Raw genomic sequence first — 18,156 nt, forward strand, 5'->3', positions numbered from 1 at the left:
TTGACAAGTCTGGTTCTAAGCCCTCGGCCATAAAGCAAGCTTTAATGATGAGTGTTCACAAAAGCTGGACCGATGGGAAACTAATAGAGGTGGTTTTCCATTGAGCAGAGACCGAAAGAAAAATCTTGGTGTTGCAAAGGCACTTACATGGATAAAAAGCACCACTGTGTTTGCCTGGGGGGAAAAAAATCTCTTGCTGCAAACCAGGCCTATTTTCTTCAAATAATCTCCAAGGAAACAGCCTCTGCCAAGCGAGGATCTGATTACCAGTTGCAGGCCTCAGACCATAGCCATTATTGTTTTAACTTTTCTGCCTTCCTCTTTATCTCAGCGGGAAACAGGCTCTATGGGCTGCCGTGAAACTTGACCTTGCTTGGAGATAAAAAGACAGGTTAGCACACAGCGATAGCAAAGCCAGAAGCAAAAAGACAGTATTTAGAAAATAAAGGCAGAAGCTGGCACAGTATGATTATGTGTAATGTTCTACGCTGTGCGGCGTGGGTGGCCTGATGAACAGTGCCCATCCACAAAACCCAGACAGAAACTTGGACTTGGTCATAGTTTCTCCATTTTTTAACCTTGTCTGTGCAGAGAAGCTGTGATTTTCATCACTGAGATACTAACGTTACCTCAGGTGATTTCCTGCAACCTTGGAGATTAAGAAAAAAAGGAAAGAAAAATGGAAGGAGGAAAAAAAAGCAATCTAAATAAAAATTTAGTGCTTTTGGTAAACAAAATGAATAGTAAAGCAGCATAAAGAGTTGGATATGAACCTTAGAGCTCACTTTAAGTCTTTGCTGCTGTTTTACTACTGTCCTCTGAGCTTTCCACACAACAAGCCAGTGATCCCAGAGGTCAGCAGCAATTAGGTATGACATGTCTTAAAAGCGTCTCAGGCATGCTAAAGAGAATAAATGCTCAGTGATTAAGCATTCAGCATCCAAAGGCTGAAAAAAAAGTGTAAAGGGGAAGAGAGATTCTGCTGCAATCAACTATACATGGTGGAACTGATACAACTGTGCATCGCACAAATGGTCACTGTCAAAAACAAACCAAGCCACAGCTTCAAGGCCACGAGGCCCCTGCTAAATCACGGTGGAGGCAAAGTAAGTGATGTTTCAGCTTGTCTCAACCACCACCTCATCTCACAAAAACAAAGCAACCCAAAACTCAGCTTATGGTAGTTTGCTGTTTCTATGATTTCATAAAAATTTCAAGCCAAGAGCAGTAGAAGCATGTTTTTTCACATCAGACCATATGGCAGATAATAAATATCTGAGATTCTGATCACTGATAACTTCCTACATAGGCATGGATAGAAAATGTAATTTCTGTAATCAGGTTTCCTGGCAGATAGTGCCGTATCATTCTTCACACATCCTCACTCTCTCTCTTAGTTCTTTAGGTTATAATTGCTTCATGTACCCTCATGGTGCTCTGATCACAGTTAGAGCATTTTAGTACTATTACAGTATGTGTCAGACCAGAGAAAGGAGTTGCAGCTCAGTTAGCTCTAGTTAGGTGGGACTTCTGGTTGCAATCTTGCCTTTATTTTGAATGGCTCCTCAAAATTATACAAGGTTCTGATTAAAACACAACAAAACAACCTGTAGTTCCACTAATCTGTACTGATGTCTTGTCAGTGGGAGGAACTGGTCGTTGTACACATAGCAGAATACATTTTGCATCTTAGGCCTGTGGACTTATTGGGACCAAAGCAAGGATTAAGGTGCTTGGGCCATCAAACCAGATTTCAGCCTCGGCAAATGGAAAAATTAGGTACCTGCACCAACTTCAGAAATGCTTGCGCTTCTCAACAGAGACAAAGAATTAAGTTGCATGATGTGTTTGGAAAACTTTATTTTCCTCATCACTTCTTTACCTCATGTGAATTGTGTATGCTCAGGGGTGACCAAAAGCAAAAATCCCCAGGGAGCAAACCAGCTTTAAGCCTGGTTACAGCATCTTGCCACCGTTAAATGGTTCTTTTTTAACTACTTGATGGAAGAAACAAATTGACTTTCTTTGTGTTTTTTTTCCCCTTCTAGACTCTGACGGCACCTGCTCCATTTGCAGACGAAACAAGCTGTCAGTGCCAAGCCCCCCATGAGAAGCTAACCATTGCACAAGCCCGCCTGGGAACACCAGGTATGTGTTAGAGAGCAACATCAGCAGGACCGTGGGTGCTCCCAAAGCACAGGCTCTCCCTTAAAAATGGCTGTCCGTGGTCACTTGTGCCTTCCACTTGGAAGTAGAAAGGCCAGCCCGGTATCTGGTGCTATGAGGTAATAGGGAAGAAACCAGTGACAAGGGGACCGTTATCTTGTGCTAGAGAAAAAGTTTCAACTTAGAGTTTGGTGTTTTCGTGGATGTCTGCATGTTGGGCAGAAAGAAGGCTTGCCAGCCCACTCCAGACGGCCTTAAAGTTGTGTTGTGCAGTGGCTACCTCCTGAATTCTGTTCCTGTACTGCCTCTGTATGCTGTAAAACCTCTTCTTTCACTGATATTCTTGTTGAGCACATCAGATTTTAGGTGGCCTTAAAGGCGTTTGCCTTTTGAAAAGAAACCATGCCCAATTTTGGAACACTTTATCTGGACAGTTTTTCCAGACCTACCTTTGTGATTGGGCTGGGGAAAGAGGATGATTTGGGATTTGGAATGAAGTCCCAAATACATACTTCAGCCCCCTGTAAATTCCATGAGATTCTTTAAAAAAAGCCTTCATATACTTATTTTACGTATTTAAAATAAGCTTTTAAAGTATGTACACTTCATAGAAGTAAGCCCCATCTTTCCACTCAGCTCTGCAAAGAATAATGTTGTCCCCATATTGCCGTGTATCCCTGGATGTCCTGACAGCAGAGATATCTCTCTGTAGCACTGAGGCACAGTCATTGGAGGTTGGAGCTCTGTTGCTGTCATCTCTGCTGTCCTTTTGGTTGGAGGTGACTTCTCTGTGGCACAGCTGCCAGGCTTGTCCTTTGGTAAAGCAAGTCCTTTTTGTATCTGGAGGCTGCTGCTGAAGATGTCATACAGAAAGCAAGAGTTATAAGGGTGATGATAGCAGGAGGATGGTGAGAAAAAGAAACAATCAGCTCATTAGAGAGAAGAGCTTGGGGGAAGGATGGAAAAGGGGAAGTGAAAGATTTATGTGGAAGAGAGAAGCAATACTTTTTTACAGCGGTACGCTGTAGAAAAAAGAAAGTCACAGGCAAGAGGGGAAGAAAAGGGAGATGATAGGAAAAAATAGGGAAAAACTGAAAAAATCCAGAAGGCAGAACTGACTAGAAAGGCAGAGAGAAAAGAACAAGACATATGGTGGAACTCCGAATGAGGCAGGAAGATAACATTTTTGCTAAATTAGAATATGGGGATGATGGATGATAATAAATAGGCAAAGTCTGAGAGAAAACAGCAGAATACAGAGAAGAACAAGTAATGAGCAGGATAAAACACTGTGAGTTCACCCACGGTGCATTTCAAACATCAGAACTGGGGTAAATCTCCACAATCATCTGATCAGGGAACCAGATCCTGTCCAGTGAGAATTAAGCGCAACTTTGTTTTGTGTCTGAATAATCACTGTTGTGTTTCTTTTTCCACAGTTGACAGACCTGTCAGAGTGTATGCAGATGGGATATTTGACCTCTTCCACTCTGGCCATGCTAGAGCTCTTATGCAAGCCAAAACCCTCTTCCCAAATAGCTACTTACTAGTAGGAGGTAAGATCAGAGTTATTTATTGCACTGGATTTTTCCTTCTGTGCTTCAGTATCAGAGAGTTATTGCTGTGCTCGCACCCCCAGCTGTTTATACACTATGACTTTGAATGCTACTTTCACTCTGGGGGCTTTCTATAGGTGATTTGCCTTGAATTATGTCTTACAATTGCATCAATTAAAGTAAAAGTCAAATTCTGCTCTAAGCAGCATAGGCACAATTCCCATTCTAGTTGAAGCAGGTGCCTGCATGACTCTGAGCTTAGAATAGCTCCATATGAATAATTTACCTTTTCTAGTTATTCGCTCAGAATTGTTCAAAGATGGAGATGAGTGAATGAGATCAACCGTTCATTTATTTCTGGCTCCTCGGTCCCTTCACCAGCCAGGCACAGCCCACGTCCCCTGGCTGCCAGGTCAGTACTGCGTGTGCAGACCCAGCCTTCAACATCATCAGAGAAGCTAATTCCAGCCTGTTATCATTGGAGACCCAAATGTAGGTCATGATTTGAAGGTAGTTTTCAGCTCACAACGGTCCCGGGGCAGGTTACTTTGTTATCATTGTATTTTGCTGTGAATATCTTCTTCTTTTTTTTTTTTTTTTCTTTTTTTTTATTTTTCTGTGCAGCTGGCTAACAGCTGTTCAGCAGTTGGTAGGTGCCTGAGGAGTCACCGGAGGGTGGCTGTGTCCTGCCTGGCTGGCTATGCAAGCCCTGCTCTCGTGAGGCCTCATAAACATGCATTTTGGTTCCACTTTCCCTGCACCTCTGGGGCTGAGATATGCCTCACATAAACACGTCACAGCAGCATTCAGCTGCTCAAATGCTTACAGCAGTGATGATAAAGCGAATGTGAATACAACCTTCAGACACTTTATAAGATGCATTTTTTTGCACCTTTGTCTCAAATCAATTGAGGGGGTGGGAAGGAGGAAAGAGCCAGTAAGAGAAAAAGCAAAAATCTCCTTATAAACACACTTTTTGGTTTTACTCTTAAGTTTATGAATTGTGGTAATTCCCATGGAGCTTCCTGGGAGGGAAAGGAGATATCCCTTTGTTATAAAGGAAACATTTAGTTAGGACTCTCTTGTTTTCTGGCTGAGCCAGATGATAGCTTGCAGAAGAAGCTAGTGGAGGTGCAAGACTGTGAGCTTTAAAAAAAAATAATGCAAGTTATGTAGGTTTTGTTGTTCCTTTTAAAGAAGTGGGGGGTGTTCCAGATCAGGGAAGGAGCTCTGGGGCAAAAGCCTGGCTCCTTTGAAATTCATGGCATAGCTTCACTTTGCCCTTATTTCTGGAGTGAAGGACAAAGCAGCCAGCACTCATCAGCACCTCTTCCCAGCAAGGCACTCTGCATCTTAGCATGTTTAAAAAATGGGCACCTTTCCACGCCCACATACAATTTGTGCTGCAAAAGCACTGGTGTCATGTGTGTTTGTGGGCACCACAACCAACACCTTTTACTTCTCGTTGTGAAGACAAGTATTTGGAGCTAACAATTTTTTTTTAATAGATATTTATACCTTCCCAAATCAGTCATTAGAGCAGGATGACAGAATCAAAAGGAAACACAGAGATACTGTGTCTGCACTGTCCATGAAAAAACAGTAATCAAGAAACGAAATCAAACCTTTATATGGAATTCGAGCAAAAATTACTATTTTCCAATAATTTTAGTAGACCCTTTCTTCCAGGAGACGGTAGCTTTAAGATGACATAAAGGCTGTAAATAAATATAAATACAATCTCAGAAGGGATCTTTCTACTGAAAATGCTTTGATCTCCATTAAATTTCTTATCAGCAGGCATCAAAAAAATCACATAATAGGATAGAGTAGCATTTTGCTAGCTGAAATTCACATGTATATTATTATCTGGCTTTAAAGTTTGCACAAACTCCAGGGCTATCTAAGCCTTCCTACATTTTTCCTGCTTTAAAGGTCCTTAACGACCATCACAGCAAGACCATCCATTTTATATCTCCAAAAAAAAAAGACTGCATCTTTGCCAGTGTCTTGCTTGGTAGGTTGGTGTTTTCAAATTAGAAAAAAGCAGCAGCTGTAGGGCTACTCTCACACTTCCCTGCAGCACTAATAATGTTGCATTTATCATTTGTCAAGTACATTTATTATTTGTGCCGGTGTCGCAGACAAGTGAGATCCAAAGGCATAGGTTTGACCTGTGGTGAAGGACAACCCCTCTCAAACCAGCTCTAAATGGGTATCACATTATTCCATGTGGGGCAGCAAATGACTATCGTAGCGGTAATATTGGACAGAGTTACAGTTGTGGGGACAGGCCATTATGTTTTATGTGACGTTATGTGGGTAGAAAGATAATACCTAACTTTTATAGTCCTTCAGTATCATGGGTGTTGCTTCCACTCATTTTAAAAGCACTGTGACAAAGTATTGGTACATCCAGAGTTAAAAATGCAGGATTTCTGGACCTGCTCATTCCATGGTTTCTCCCAGGCCTTTCCATGGGGCTTCCTTCTGTGATTTCCCATTTGAACATGGCACAAGCCTTACTTCTCTTCCTATGAAACCTGCTGAACTTGGAGACAGATTCCTATAAAATCTGCCATGACCTGTTTTCCATCAGTATTTATTTAGGGAGAAACTGTTCTGCTATGATTTAAGGCTTTGTTGCCAAATTCATCCTTCAGAGTGTTGTTTACATAGGAACAAAAAGCAGGAACAGGAGGCCCAGACAGGCTGAGGGATCTCCATCTTTGGAAACTCAGCTGGACATGGCTCTGAGCAACCTGCTGTAGTTGGCCCTGCTGTGAGGGGGCAACTATTAGCTAAGCTAATAACTTGGTGCTTATTAGAATTATCAGGAAATAATCAACTGCTGTGAGGAGGTGGGGGTTGGATTAGGTGATGTCCAGTGGAGCCTCAACTGGTTTGTGATACATGAAGTTGGCGAGCACTCTGTGATTGCCGACCACTGCACTTTTTGATTGTTTTTAAAGCATTGACCATCACCCCTGAAATTTCACAGCCCGTGAAATCCCCACTTACAGTGGGATTGAATTACCTCACACATGGATACGGTACCGCTTGTCATGTCTCACAATATCTCACTTGGGCTCTGGCTGCAGCTCCAGAAAGCGAAGGGTCTCTCTATGGTTGTACCTGCCAGCCCCGAGCAGAACTCCTAGATGGCCTGGAGCACCCCAAAATTAGCTAAGCTAATAAGTAGGTGCTTATTGGAATTATCAGGAAATAATCAACTGCTGGTTGTGCTAATTCTACTGTCGAGCCATTTTGTTAATACTTCCATATTTTAGTTTGCAGTGATGATTTAACGCATAAATTCAAAGGCTTCACTGTGATGAATGAAACTGAGCGATATGAAGCCCTCAGACACTGTCGTTACGTGGATGAGGTCATCAGAGATGCACCCTGGACACTGACACCTGAGTTCCTTGAAAAACATAAGGTACATTCTTCCCCTTATCCCTTCCTCCTTTCTCCCTTGTAGACTGACAGTTGAGAATAAACAGCAAGTCTGTAAAATTTTATTAGCTGGAGCCAATTATTTAATTCAGTTAATTCCAGTCACTGAAATTAGGTACATGGCATTGCTTGCCTCCATCTTTGTCAGAAAATGTTGTATTTGTCTTGCCTTTTTTTCTCAATATGCTGAGATGATTGTTGTAGTGGTATTTGTGAATGGCAAAATAACACTGAAGAGTTATTCACAAATTGACTTTCAGGAAAGGAGATCATGAACCATCAAGTTATCACGTAGTGACTAAAGTCCTGTTAAAGTTCTGAATTAAAGGCACAGCTCTTATTAATGTCATCAGGTGCAATGACTGGCCAGAAATACGTAAAAATGTCATGTGTCCTCTAAAAGGCAGGATACAATTTATTACATGCTACTGACTGGCTTGCAATATATATAAATCTTAACAAAGGCATAATTAACTAGGATGTATTTTAGTGTCCACATCACTGGGTGATGAAAGGAGAGCATGACAGTACTAGGTATACATGTATATACACACAGCCCTAAGGAGGCAGAATCAATAATCCTGCCTCCATGGTTTTGAAAGCCAAGGCTTTGCCACTTGACTTTGCTCTTCCAGTAGCAGCAAAAGCGGGAATGAGTGTCTCGGGTTTTCTACAGACTATCACATAGAGCCAGCCAAAGCGATGTGTTAATGGCAGTGCTTCTGGAGACAAGCTTGCTGTTCTTTCATAATTGATCATACAACACAACAGTTGTAGGCCTAAATCTAGTGCAATATTCTAGGTGATGGCTTTAGGATGAGAATGTCAAAAGCAAATCAGCTGAAGTCGAGAAAAGAGATGATCCTCCACAGCGACCCCCCACTGAACCAAAATTCAGTGATGGTGGCATGTGATTCTTCTTCTGTTCACTGGCAGATTGACTTTGTAGCCCACGATGACATCCCGTACTCCTCCGCTGGCTCGGATGATGTATACAAACACATAAAGGAGGCAGGTAAGGGCAACTTTGCATTTTTAGCACCTTCCTTTACAGCCTCAGCTCAAATTCTTTTACTGCCTTTTGACCACAACTGCTGGGAGAGAAGCAGTAGAGATATCACGTTCTCTTACACCCTAATGGTAGGTATGGCTGACTTCAGCAGAAAGATTCTTTGTAAAACCACAAAGGATGTCCTTGGCTGAATTCCTGACATGACCCCCAGGAAACCATTCAGACCTGTCATGAAAAAGTCCCATCTGGGTTTTTAAAACAATGTTAGGGTGCTCAACTAAGAGCTTCAAATGGATGAAAATGAGTTCAGTTCCCACAGCAGGCCAACCAGCTTCAGTGGTTTGTTGATAACGGCAAACTGATGACTCCTTGACCCAGCCCAGTCCTGAATACGGGCAAGCACAGACAGCCTTTGGGAGTCATTAGGACCCCCTGCTGATATGCAGTGAGTGTTCCTTTCACTACACTGGCAGAGGTTTTAAATCAGTACCAGAGTAATTCATTTGCCATGACTGTTTAGCAGTTTGTTTGACTACCATATTACATTGAACATGAACATGCTGAAGTCATCAGGAGTTTGTATCTCTTCCGTTCAAGGAAGCTGAATTAAATCTGAGTAGATGATGTTAAGCCACTGTTTGCCAGCAGCAGCTATCCTAACACAGTGAAGAGTGCGGGAGGAGGAACTGATCATACCTTTCTTTTCCTGCTCCCTGGAGGTGCTGCTTTGAACCCTGGCGAGTCCATCCTCTTCCTGGTCTACATAAACATATATATCGGAGGCTTAAAAAAATTCCAGAGCGAATCTGCCTGATGGTAATTTGTCGTGCAAAGTGACCTTCTCAAGCTATACAATGACAGCAGTAGACCAGGTATTGACCTGAGCTGAAAGAATAAGCTTTTTATAGCAGCAGTTCCTCATCTTTTTCCACTTGCAAACCTCACTGGGGTGTCAGACTCACAACTCTCCTTTGGGAACTGCTGTTCTACGGTTTCAGAGCCAGCACCGGCTTACTTCACTAGGCAATGGAACAAAGGTACCTCTGGTAAGGGCGGGACACCAGGGGACATACAGCATACGTGCTGGACAGGCAGCTGTTTTGCTTTTCTTCCGTAAAGTGCTGAGTGCACAGGACAACATGACAGGAGCCCTTGGTGTCACCGCATTGTTACCAGACTGAGCTGGAGAGAGCCCAAACCCAGCACATCCTTCTCTGCTGTTGCTGGGCACACATGTCCTGACAAGAAATTTACACTTTGCAGAATAGAGTACGGACTTACAGCTTCAGGGACTTGTGGTCTGTCCTGTGTGCCTGTCGCGGCAAGATGCTGGAAAAGCGACTTCGGTCATGTATGGCTGAATTTTGTTACATATCAACTGGGAATAATGTTACCTTATTTGTGAAGAGTTTTGGGAGTTAGTGCTGTAATAGTCCTAACGGTCCAGAACAGCATTATTGTGATAATGAATTTCCCCTTTTTCCTAGGGGGTTTTATTTTAAATAGACCAATGCTGTGGATGCATTTGTGCACTTTCCTTAGTTCCAGTACTCCCATTTTCCTACATCAGGTTGTTGGGGAGCAGAGAAGCAGATGGGAACTGTGGAGCTCCTTGTGTAGACTCCCACAGGCTCCCATTTCCCCAGTGCCTTCAGTGGGTGGGAGGGTGTATGGACAACGGTGATCTGGGTGACAGTGCAGTGACTAAACCTCTGCACATCTATGAACAATTAGTTTGGAAAATATGAATCAGTCCAACACATGAAGCATATGAAAGCAAAATCAGTGACTAAACGTAACATTCTCATACATGGGTTTGTGCATCTACTTGAAAACACTTCAGCTTTTGGCTTAGCAAGGGTAGGGTTTGGATTTTGTTCATGTATTCTTGTAGCTCCTATCTATAAAGGCTTCTGGCTCAAAGTGGGTTTTGCTGCTTCCAAAAATAGTTTCCTGAGTGACTGCTGCAAGCCTGAAAAGCATGATCAGGGAAACCTCTCTGCTCGTGATTAAAATAATCTATTTTTTAGCAGACTATTAATTAGAGATCAGAAAGAAAAAAATATCACATAGCATTTAGTCACAAGAGGCTGCTAAGCTGCTTGATTCCTTCTCCAGATCCTTTTCTAGCCCTGGGAAATTAACTAGTAATGCCTGCCTGCTTCAAGTGAACACATGAGGATTAATTTGCCAGTAGCTATAGCTCCCTTTTAAGACAAAGCACTACTTTTTTTTTTGCAAAACTGTTTCCAGTCTTATCTCACAATACTCTCTCATCAGCAGCTCAATGTTGTAATTACGTCTAAGTGATAGTAGTAATTTTTTGTAGCCCTAAATAACTACTGAACCAAGGTGTGCTAGCACTCTGCTACTATTTATTGCCTTTATGACTTGCTTTAACAGCTCGAGTGATCCTGTCTTGATGAGGAGCAATTAAAAAGCAATATATTACTCAGGTTAATAAATGGCCAGTTTTATTAGAGATGGATCTGTCAGAACAGGAAGAGTGGTTATGCACCCACTGACATGGCCAGGGGGACGTGAAACAGGGGCTGTGGAGGCTGATACCCTGGTTTGTTCGCACTACCATTACGCTTCATCTTCCCACTACAAGCACCTCTAGGGTTTTTTCCAGTTATTGTATCGCATCTTTTACCTGAAGGTGCTTCATGGCTTTGGCCAAGGACAGAGGCTGCTCCGTTTTACGCAGCAGAACAAAGCTAACCCCCGCTCCTCTACACGACATGAAACAAGGGCTGTGCTTACAGAAAGAACTGCTCAGTGAATTGCCACAACTGCGAGGTTTTGCCTTCCTGGCTCGGGTGTCCCCACCAGCCTAACAACTTCCACATCGCAGCTGACACTGTAAAGAGGGCAAGTTTTAGCCTTTCTGAAGACTTGAGGAAAAATGAATTGTATAGCAACCTAGTGCCTTCTTTAAGCTCACACAAGAACAACAGGAAAGATCTGGGAATAAAATGGGCAGGATTGCAAGTCTCTTACCTTTGGTCAGGCATTTTTGTGTTCATCCTCAGCTACCTGCCGCAGTGCCTGGTCCTGCCGTGCTTTCTCAGCGGGCTCTCTTTTCCCACTTTGCTCAGGAATGTTCGTACCAACGCAGAGAACCGAAGGTATTTCCACATCGGATATCATCACAAGGATTGTCCGGGACTACGATGTGTACGCCCGGCGCAACCTCCAACGAGGATACACCGCCAAAGAGCTGAATGTTAGTTTTATAAATGTAAGTACACTGATCTGCATTTGCTTCTGAAACGCTCTCTCCTAGGACCCTGAATGTCGAGTAAAGGTTAAGAAAGGATATCTTCATGGAACATGGAATAGTTTGGGTTGGAAGGGACCTTTAAAGGTCATCTAGTCCAACCCCCCCTGCAATAAGCAGGGACATCTTCAACTAGGTCAGGCTGCTCAGAGCCCCGTCCAACCTGACCTGGAATGTTTCCAGAGATGGGGCATCTACCACCTCGCTGGGCACCCTGTGCCAGGGTTTCACCACCCTCATTGTAAAAATTTTTCTGCCTCATTTAGTCTAAATCTACCCTCTTTTAGTTTAAAGCCATTACCCCTTGTCCTATTGCAACAGGCCCTCCCCATCTTTCTTATAATCATAGAATCATAGAACAGAATCATTCCTCCTGCTGCTTTTAAATTAGCTGGGAAGAACTTAATTTAAAAGAAACTGGTAAGGTGAAGGTAGTTTTAATTGCTCCAGTTAATTAGCAGCTTCATTTCCATCTTATGCTTTCACTTTGTAACAAAGCTGCTGTGACTTAATGACACACTAGGAAGGAGCCGCCACCCCCCCCCGGCTTCTCAGCAACTCACCCAATACACGATTTCTTTCTCTATTCCCATTGTGAGAAGGCAGCACAGAGAGCAAAGATTTTGATATCCAAACTTTGTCTACAACACAACAGGATAAAAACCAAAACAGCTGAGCAGTGAGATTACTAAAGGAGGCTAAAATGGTTTTCAAAAGACAAGGAAGTGTGTTAGGAAGCTCATACACAAATGATGCTGAAGAGATGAAGGAGCCACAACAGGCAGGGCAAGAGCATCATTTGAAAGGATGGCTCAGAAAAATGTAGCAACTCAAATTATTCAGTTTCCATGTACAGAACCTTACTCTCCAGTAGGGAGTAAACATTTAACAGAAATGAAAGTTTACTTTCCTTCATTTTCTGTTTCAAGTCTTAACTTAAAGCCTCAAGATAAGCCACATTGCTGACGTCTTCCCTGTGATTGGACTGGCTCTCAGGATGACTTACCCCTGTTTCCCTGGAACTGGGAAACCCCTGTGTGAAGGACTGAATTGTGTCATTTCATGAGGGTTTTGTTTACTTGTTTCTTATTTTAAAGTCTGGCAGATAAATCACAGATCACAGGGCATAAATATTTATTTCACTGTGCTTTTTTTCAGTCTTTACAAAATCTCTAAAAAAAATCCTGCTTGTAAGTAGTCTACCTAGAAGGATCACTATTGCTAATGTCCCTTAAATTAAGGCCTGCTGGATGCCTTAGGGGTTCTCAAATTTGTCCTTTAGAGACTCTGATGTTAAGAGCTGTTGCATAAGGTATACTTCCCCCAGTCACAAGACAATGATATATCCTGAAAGTCCTCCTGGCATTTGGTTATTTAGCTTATAGTAATTTCAATGCAGAAATACTAATTTGTACCAGAGGCTGTTTGTGTTTCAAAGTAAAAAAACGTAGGATTTCATCAAGACAGAAAAGCACTGGGTTCCTTGTTAAAGGAAAAGCTCTTTGGTCACCAATTAGGTGCAAAGTGAGTTCAGTTTCTTTGGACCTTGAGGATTTTGTTTGGCCTTGTGGCCTGCAAAGACGGTTCTTCTAGCAATTCATAAGCTAGAATAAAACCCACCTCAGCACTAAAAAGTATGTTTTAAAAGTAAATTCAAGTGCCCAATAAATGAAGTTCACAGGAAATTAAAAGCCAATAGTGCTCTGTGCTTCCACAGAGACCATTACACCTTCAGGGGCACAGCATTAGTTTGCAGTGTGTCCTGTATGTTCGAGGTGCACAGGAGCATTTCAGGACAAAAGCCCTTTAACCCTCACGTATTTTAGAGGTTTGGCCCGACATTAGCCCCCTTTTGTTGTTTTCTCTGTCCCTCTGTATTCTGTGTGACTTTGCAATTAGGAGTTTGCTCTCTTTTCTATCAAGTCTGCTGGCCACAAGCTGCTGGCCTACGCACATCATTGTGTTGCAGCCAGAAGCTCCTGTATGAGCCAGGCTCGGAGGTGAAGAGAATATTCCTTCTGCTCTGCAGAAATCCAACCAAAGAGACATTTTGGTCCCAGTTATCATCCCGACTGGCAAGTCAGCAGTGGGCTGTGTTTGCTCAGAAACCCAGGGACATTTGCCTTTTGCTTAAGTTTGAGCTGTTAATTTCTCACTTATATCCTTCACAAGATTCAAATGATTTTCAAAGGGCATTCAGTTTGAAAATATGGGAAGATTCATGTAGTGGATTAAACACAGTGATCACGCAAGACAGTCTGTTCAATATGGACCTTCTGGCACTTCATTCCACAAATGTTAAATTTGCAGCTATAAAAATAATGTGGCAATAGTTAACCAAGGCCATATGTATTAGGATACATTAATGCAATTTTTTTTCTTCTCAACTGTCAGTGGCTAATTATTTCCAAGTCCCTATATATTAATCTCTGTCCACACTTTTAAAACAGGAGAAGAAATACCGCTTTCAAAACCAAGTGGACAAAATGAAAGAAAAAGTCAAGAATGTGGAGGAAAAATCAAAAGAATTTGTTTACAAGGTGGAAGAGAAGAGCCATGACCTCATTCAGAAATGGGAAGAAAAGTCCAGGGAATTTATTGGCAACTTTTTAGAGCTGTTTGGACCCGACGGAGCGTGGGTAGGTATTCTGCCATCCCAGGAAATCTGAGTAGTTTTTATTTATCTTCTGTAATGCAGATCAAGAGCAGATTCTTTTGCTGCAGTCTTTGTTTTGAAAGACAGCACAGTAGGATAATGCCAAACCTGCTTGCTGAATCTAATAAGGCGTGCCAATACTGCAGCGGGAGGACTTCCCACTTCTGGCTGTTGCTTCTTTGGGATAATTTTTGTCTTTTGTGAAGGTGCAATGCTGAATGTGATACTGCATTCAGCAGAGCTGCACAACAGCAACACACGAGCAAACAGGCTAATATAGCCGATTCTCCCCATTAGCACTAAATGAGACCACATGGACATCGGGGAGGAATTACACACTGAAGGTGGTGAGGGAAACAGGGACACTGACAAGTTTTTTGGTAGTTCTCTTCATGCTCTGTACTCAGCAGTAGAAGATGACAGCTTCCTAACTTTAAAAATTACTGATTTAAAGTTCCAAGAAATGATTTTACATGTTGAGTGTCCAGGCTCATCTAAATGACTGCAGGGAAGGCTCAGGTGGAACTGAAGCACTTTTGAAGCTCTCCTCAGTACCTGCTGGCTCCACAGAGCCCATTTACCAAAGGTCCCCAGGTGCCTCAGACAGGCAGTTGAGAGTCTGTAACAGCATCCTTCTGGGGAGAAGCCCCAGGGCCTTACCTGCCCAAACCAAAGTCATGCACTGAGTTAGTGGGGAGTTAGTGACACTTCCGAGCCCCAAGAGTCCTGCCCCCCATCTTTCAGTTTGGATAGCTTGCCAAACCTTGAGAAGCTTTGTTTTCTTGTACTACTGCCCTTTGCTACACTGAAACAGGTAGCAAAGCTTAATTTGAATGTAAAAGCTAACCATTTGTTCGAACAGACCTTAGACCAGCTCCAGTTGGGAGTCAGTCCCTTTCCAACAAGATCTATGCAGAGCTGTGTGCTGGTGAAAGCCCAGGCCCCAGCCAGACCCTCCAGTAGAGGCATCATCTCAGACGTGCTGCTCTAGTTGCAAGCTCTGAGCAAAGCTTTTGCTGGGTTCAAGGAAACGTGAGCAAGCACAGAGGAGAGCAGCGAGTAACGCAGGGTGAACTGAGGGGAGCAGAGTAAGAGCTAGACAAATAATCCCCCAGAACAGCAGGATGCTTCAGAGGTGCCTTTTCAGACCGTGGCATGCAGACACTCGGGCAGCTCCCTCCTCACTTGAAAGCAAAGCCTTTGCGAGAGGCTTGTGCAAGGCTTTAACTGCTCACGGATTACAGTTTGAGGCAAAAAGACAGAAAACACAGTTTAGGACTAGCATGAAGCAGATAACTATTGGAACTCTCATCTTTTCTGTGCCATGATTTGCCGTATTGATGACCACTCAGTTGAGAAAAGCCTAAAATTAGGCTGTGAAGGCTTCAGAACAGAGACTGCATCTTTATAATTTGCTTACAGCTACATCTGTCCCATGCAAAGGCAGGTGCTCTCTGAATAACACCGATCCCAGCCACACAAACAAATAGCTTATTTAGCAGTTTGTTAATTGACAGTATCATCTTCCTTGGGGAGAGGAAGAGGTTAAACTCTTCTAACAAAAAGCTCAGGTTTACCTGCATTGACCACAGCCGCATGAAGAATGCTTCCTCTGCAAGTTACTCTCCATGGAGCTTGGCGAGTATTCCCCGTGTGGGATGGTCCTGTGGCCACAGGTGCTGAAGAAATGAAACTAATGCTACCAGAGCACGTGAAACCCACGGGGGGGTGAGATGAGTTTGGCTGCGTGGAGAGAGGAAACGAATTTCAAAGCCTTGATCCCATTACGTGGCTCTGCCCACTCAACACTGCGCACTGATGGCATTTTTTAAAAACTCTGTGCTGATAAAAGATTTTACTAAATGCAAGTAGACGAAAACTGCTCTGCAAAGGTCGTTGTGGGGAGAGGCAGGGGTGGGGGTGGCCTCCTGTTTACTCAGTTAGTGTCCCAGCCACGGAGCAGAAAATTCTGGTGCAATCACAAGAGACCTTTGCTAAGTACAAGAGTGAAATCTCCTTGCAGTGTGGCAGGGAAAGCGTCAGTGACAGCGAGCTGAGAGGTGGTGTGGCTTTTTTGAAAGCAGTGTGAGCCTTGCAACAAGAAAGACTTTTAAAATAATGATAACTTGCTATTAGTGTCAAAACTGTTATTAACATTAATTTGCCTTATCACTGTTAGTTAGATGTTGCTTTTAATATTGACATTAAAAGTACAAGAATCCTTATGGGCATGCTAGATTCCTAGATCAGTAATTTGCATGCCATTAATATGCTATTATTATTTCACAAATAATTATTATAGTATGTTTCATGCTAGCATCAATTTTCTAGAAGGGCTATGTAACCCACAAAAAAAATGCCTATTTGTGAAAAAGGTCAAAGTGTCAGTTTCCAAATGTCAAGATGTCTATAATTCATTGCCAATTTTGCCCACCTGTGCAATCCCCTGTATGCACTTTTTTCCTGTGAGAGAGTCACAGAGGTGTCAGAAACCACAATTAACGTGGCATGAAACTTTTGTCCTGGCTTGAGAGAGGACCACTGTGCAGCCCTCATGGTAGAGACGCTGCTCCACAGATATGGAAAGCAGCAGGGCTCATTCCACCTCCTTTTGAACATACAAGCAGGCAGCTGCACTTGAGAAATCAAGACTCACAGGGCAGGGTTTCCCTGCCAGTGTCCCTCTGGGAGGAGACGAGGTGTCCCTCCAAAGGGCCCGTTTCCCTCTACTCGATGCACAGATGGAGTGGGGGATGGCTGCTCTCGGAAACAGCTGCATCACCTCAGACATCAGCTGGGGCTCAGATAAATCTTACAGGTTGCAATTAGAACCCAGGGCCGGCGTTTAGGTCACACCATGTGTCCGCAGCCTGGACCTCAGCACAGCCTTGAAAGTCTGCAGAAAGCAGCCGTCCACCGTAACGCCCAACTGGCACTTGTTTTGTAAAGCAAAGGAGTATCAACGTGTAGGCAATAAAATTCCAAAATAGGCAAACGTTTTTGCCCAGTAGCAAGTGTGCTAAAAGCAAAGCGTTATCTCCTGAAACTGGTTGGGTGTACCTGAATTTTCTTGAACCAAGGCTTTGACATTCTTTTCCTGCCTCTGGTAAAGGTCCGGAGCCCACCCAGCCTTGTCTAACACTACAGCACTTCAAGGAAACCATTAACCCTCCCCGAGTTAGGAAGACCTTGCCTGTGAAGGACATGACTTACTGACCCTGCTAGAGCACAGCTGGAGGGGAAGAGTCATTCTGGGGGCAGGTGAATTACACCATCTCCTCCTCCTCCTGCAGCAGTTGTGGTTGTAGCCAGCAGCCTGGTGGCTAAAGCACTAATGCAGGAGGCAATTCGGACTCGGTGGGCACTTACCCCGCTGAAGGTGTGAGTGCACCAGCCTGTTCCAGCAACAAACTCTGCTGAAGCAGGTGTCCTACAGCCTGGCTGAGGGCCTTAGCAGGAAGGTGGGGTTCTCCTTTCCATCCCTGGTCCATGTGGCCCAAGGAACGGTCAAGTAGCTCCTGCCACACAGGATACCAGCCAAGCTGGGCCACTTTGATCTCCGCCAGCGCCGGTATCACGCCACTGTGAAGCAGTGCAACGTCACTGAGCTTTTCGGAGTGGCTGGTAAGGCAGCGAGGGCAGGAGGGAGTCAAAGTGTTTTGCTTGGCCAGGAAAAAGATATTTCATATCAAACATTTTTTTTTTGTTGGGGGTTATCGTCAAGCAAGAGGATGAAACAGACTAAGTCAAGCCAACAGAACCTCAATTTCTGTGATGTAAAGAGAAATTTTTCACTCCTACCACTGAATTTCAACAGGCTCCAGTGCTTTGCCAGCCTTGGTGACATTCCCACAGCTCTCAGCAGCAGAAACCCTCCCCCATCCAAATGCTTCCTGGCATCATTTATCAGAAGCAGCCACCATCTGCTAACTGTGGAGATTTTTAGGAAGTCTTGACTATTTTGGACCTAGCAGTAGTGTAAGTTACACGCTGTGTAACAGTTCCAGACAGGAACCGTTCTGTC

The 18,156-nt window shown here is 43.5% G+C and overlaps 1 protein-coding gene across 4 annotated transcripts in view; it reads left to right on the top strand.

Annotated features, from left to right (window-relative positions):
* PCYT1B (phosphate cytidylyltransferase 1B, choline) overlaps window positions 1-18,156 on the top strand; it is a 33,138-nt gene that overhangs the window by 10,541 nt on the left and 4,441 nt on the right. For 2 of the 4 annotated variants that reach the window (XM_074604427.1, XM_074604408.1), the window contains exons 2-7: window positions 2,049-2,148; window positions 3,606-3,722; window positions 7,013-7,164; window positions 8,118-8,196; window positions 11,229-11,437; window positions 13,927-14,115. In XM_074604427.1, the coding sequence (XP_074460528.1) occupies window positions 2,049-2,148; window positions 3,606-3,722; window positions 7,013-7,164; window positions 8,118-8,196; window positions 11,229-11,437; window positions 13,927-14,115 (846 nt within the window). The remainder of the gene's footprint in view (window positions 1-2,048; window positions 2,149-3,605; window positions 3,723-7,012; window positions 7,165-8,117; window positions 8,197-11,228; window positions 11,438-13,926; window positions 14,116-18,156) is intronic. The other 2 variants (XM_074604435.1, XM_074604418.1) reach the window with 1 other exon arrangement.

This window comes from Larus michahellis, chromosome 1, assembly GCF_964199755.1.
Source record: "Larus michahellis chromosome 1, bLarMic1.1, whole genome shotgun sequence".
NCBI lineage: Eukaryota > Metazoa > Chordata > Aves > Charadriiformes > Laridae > Larus > Larus michahellis.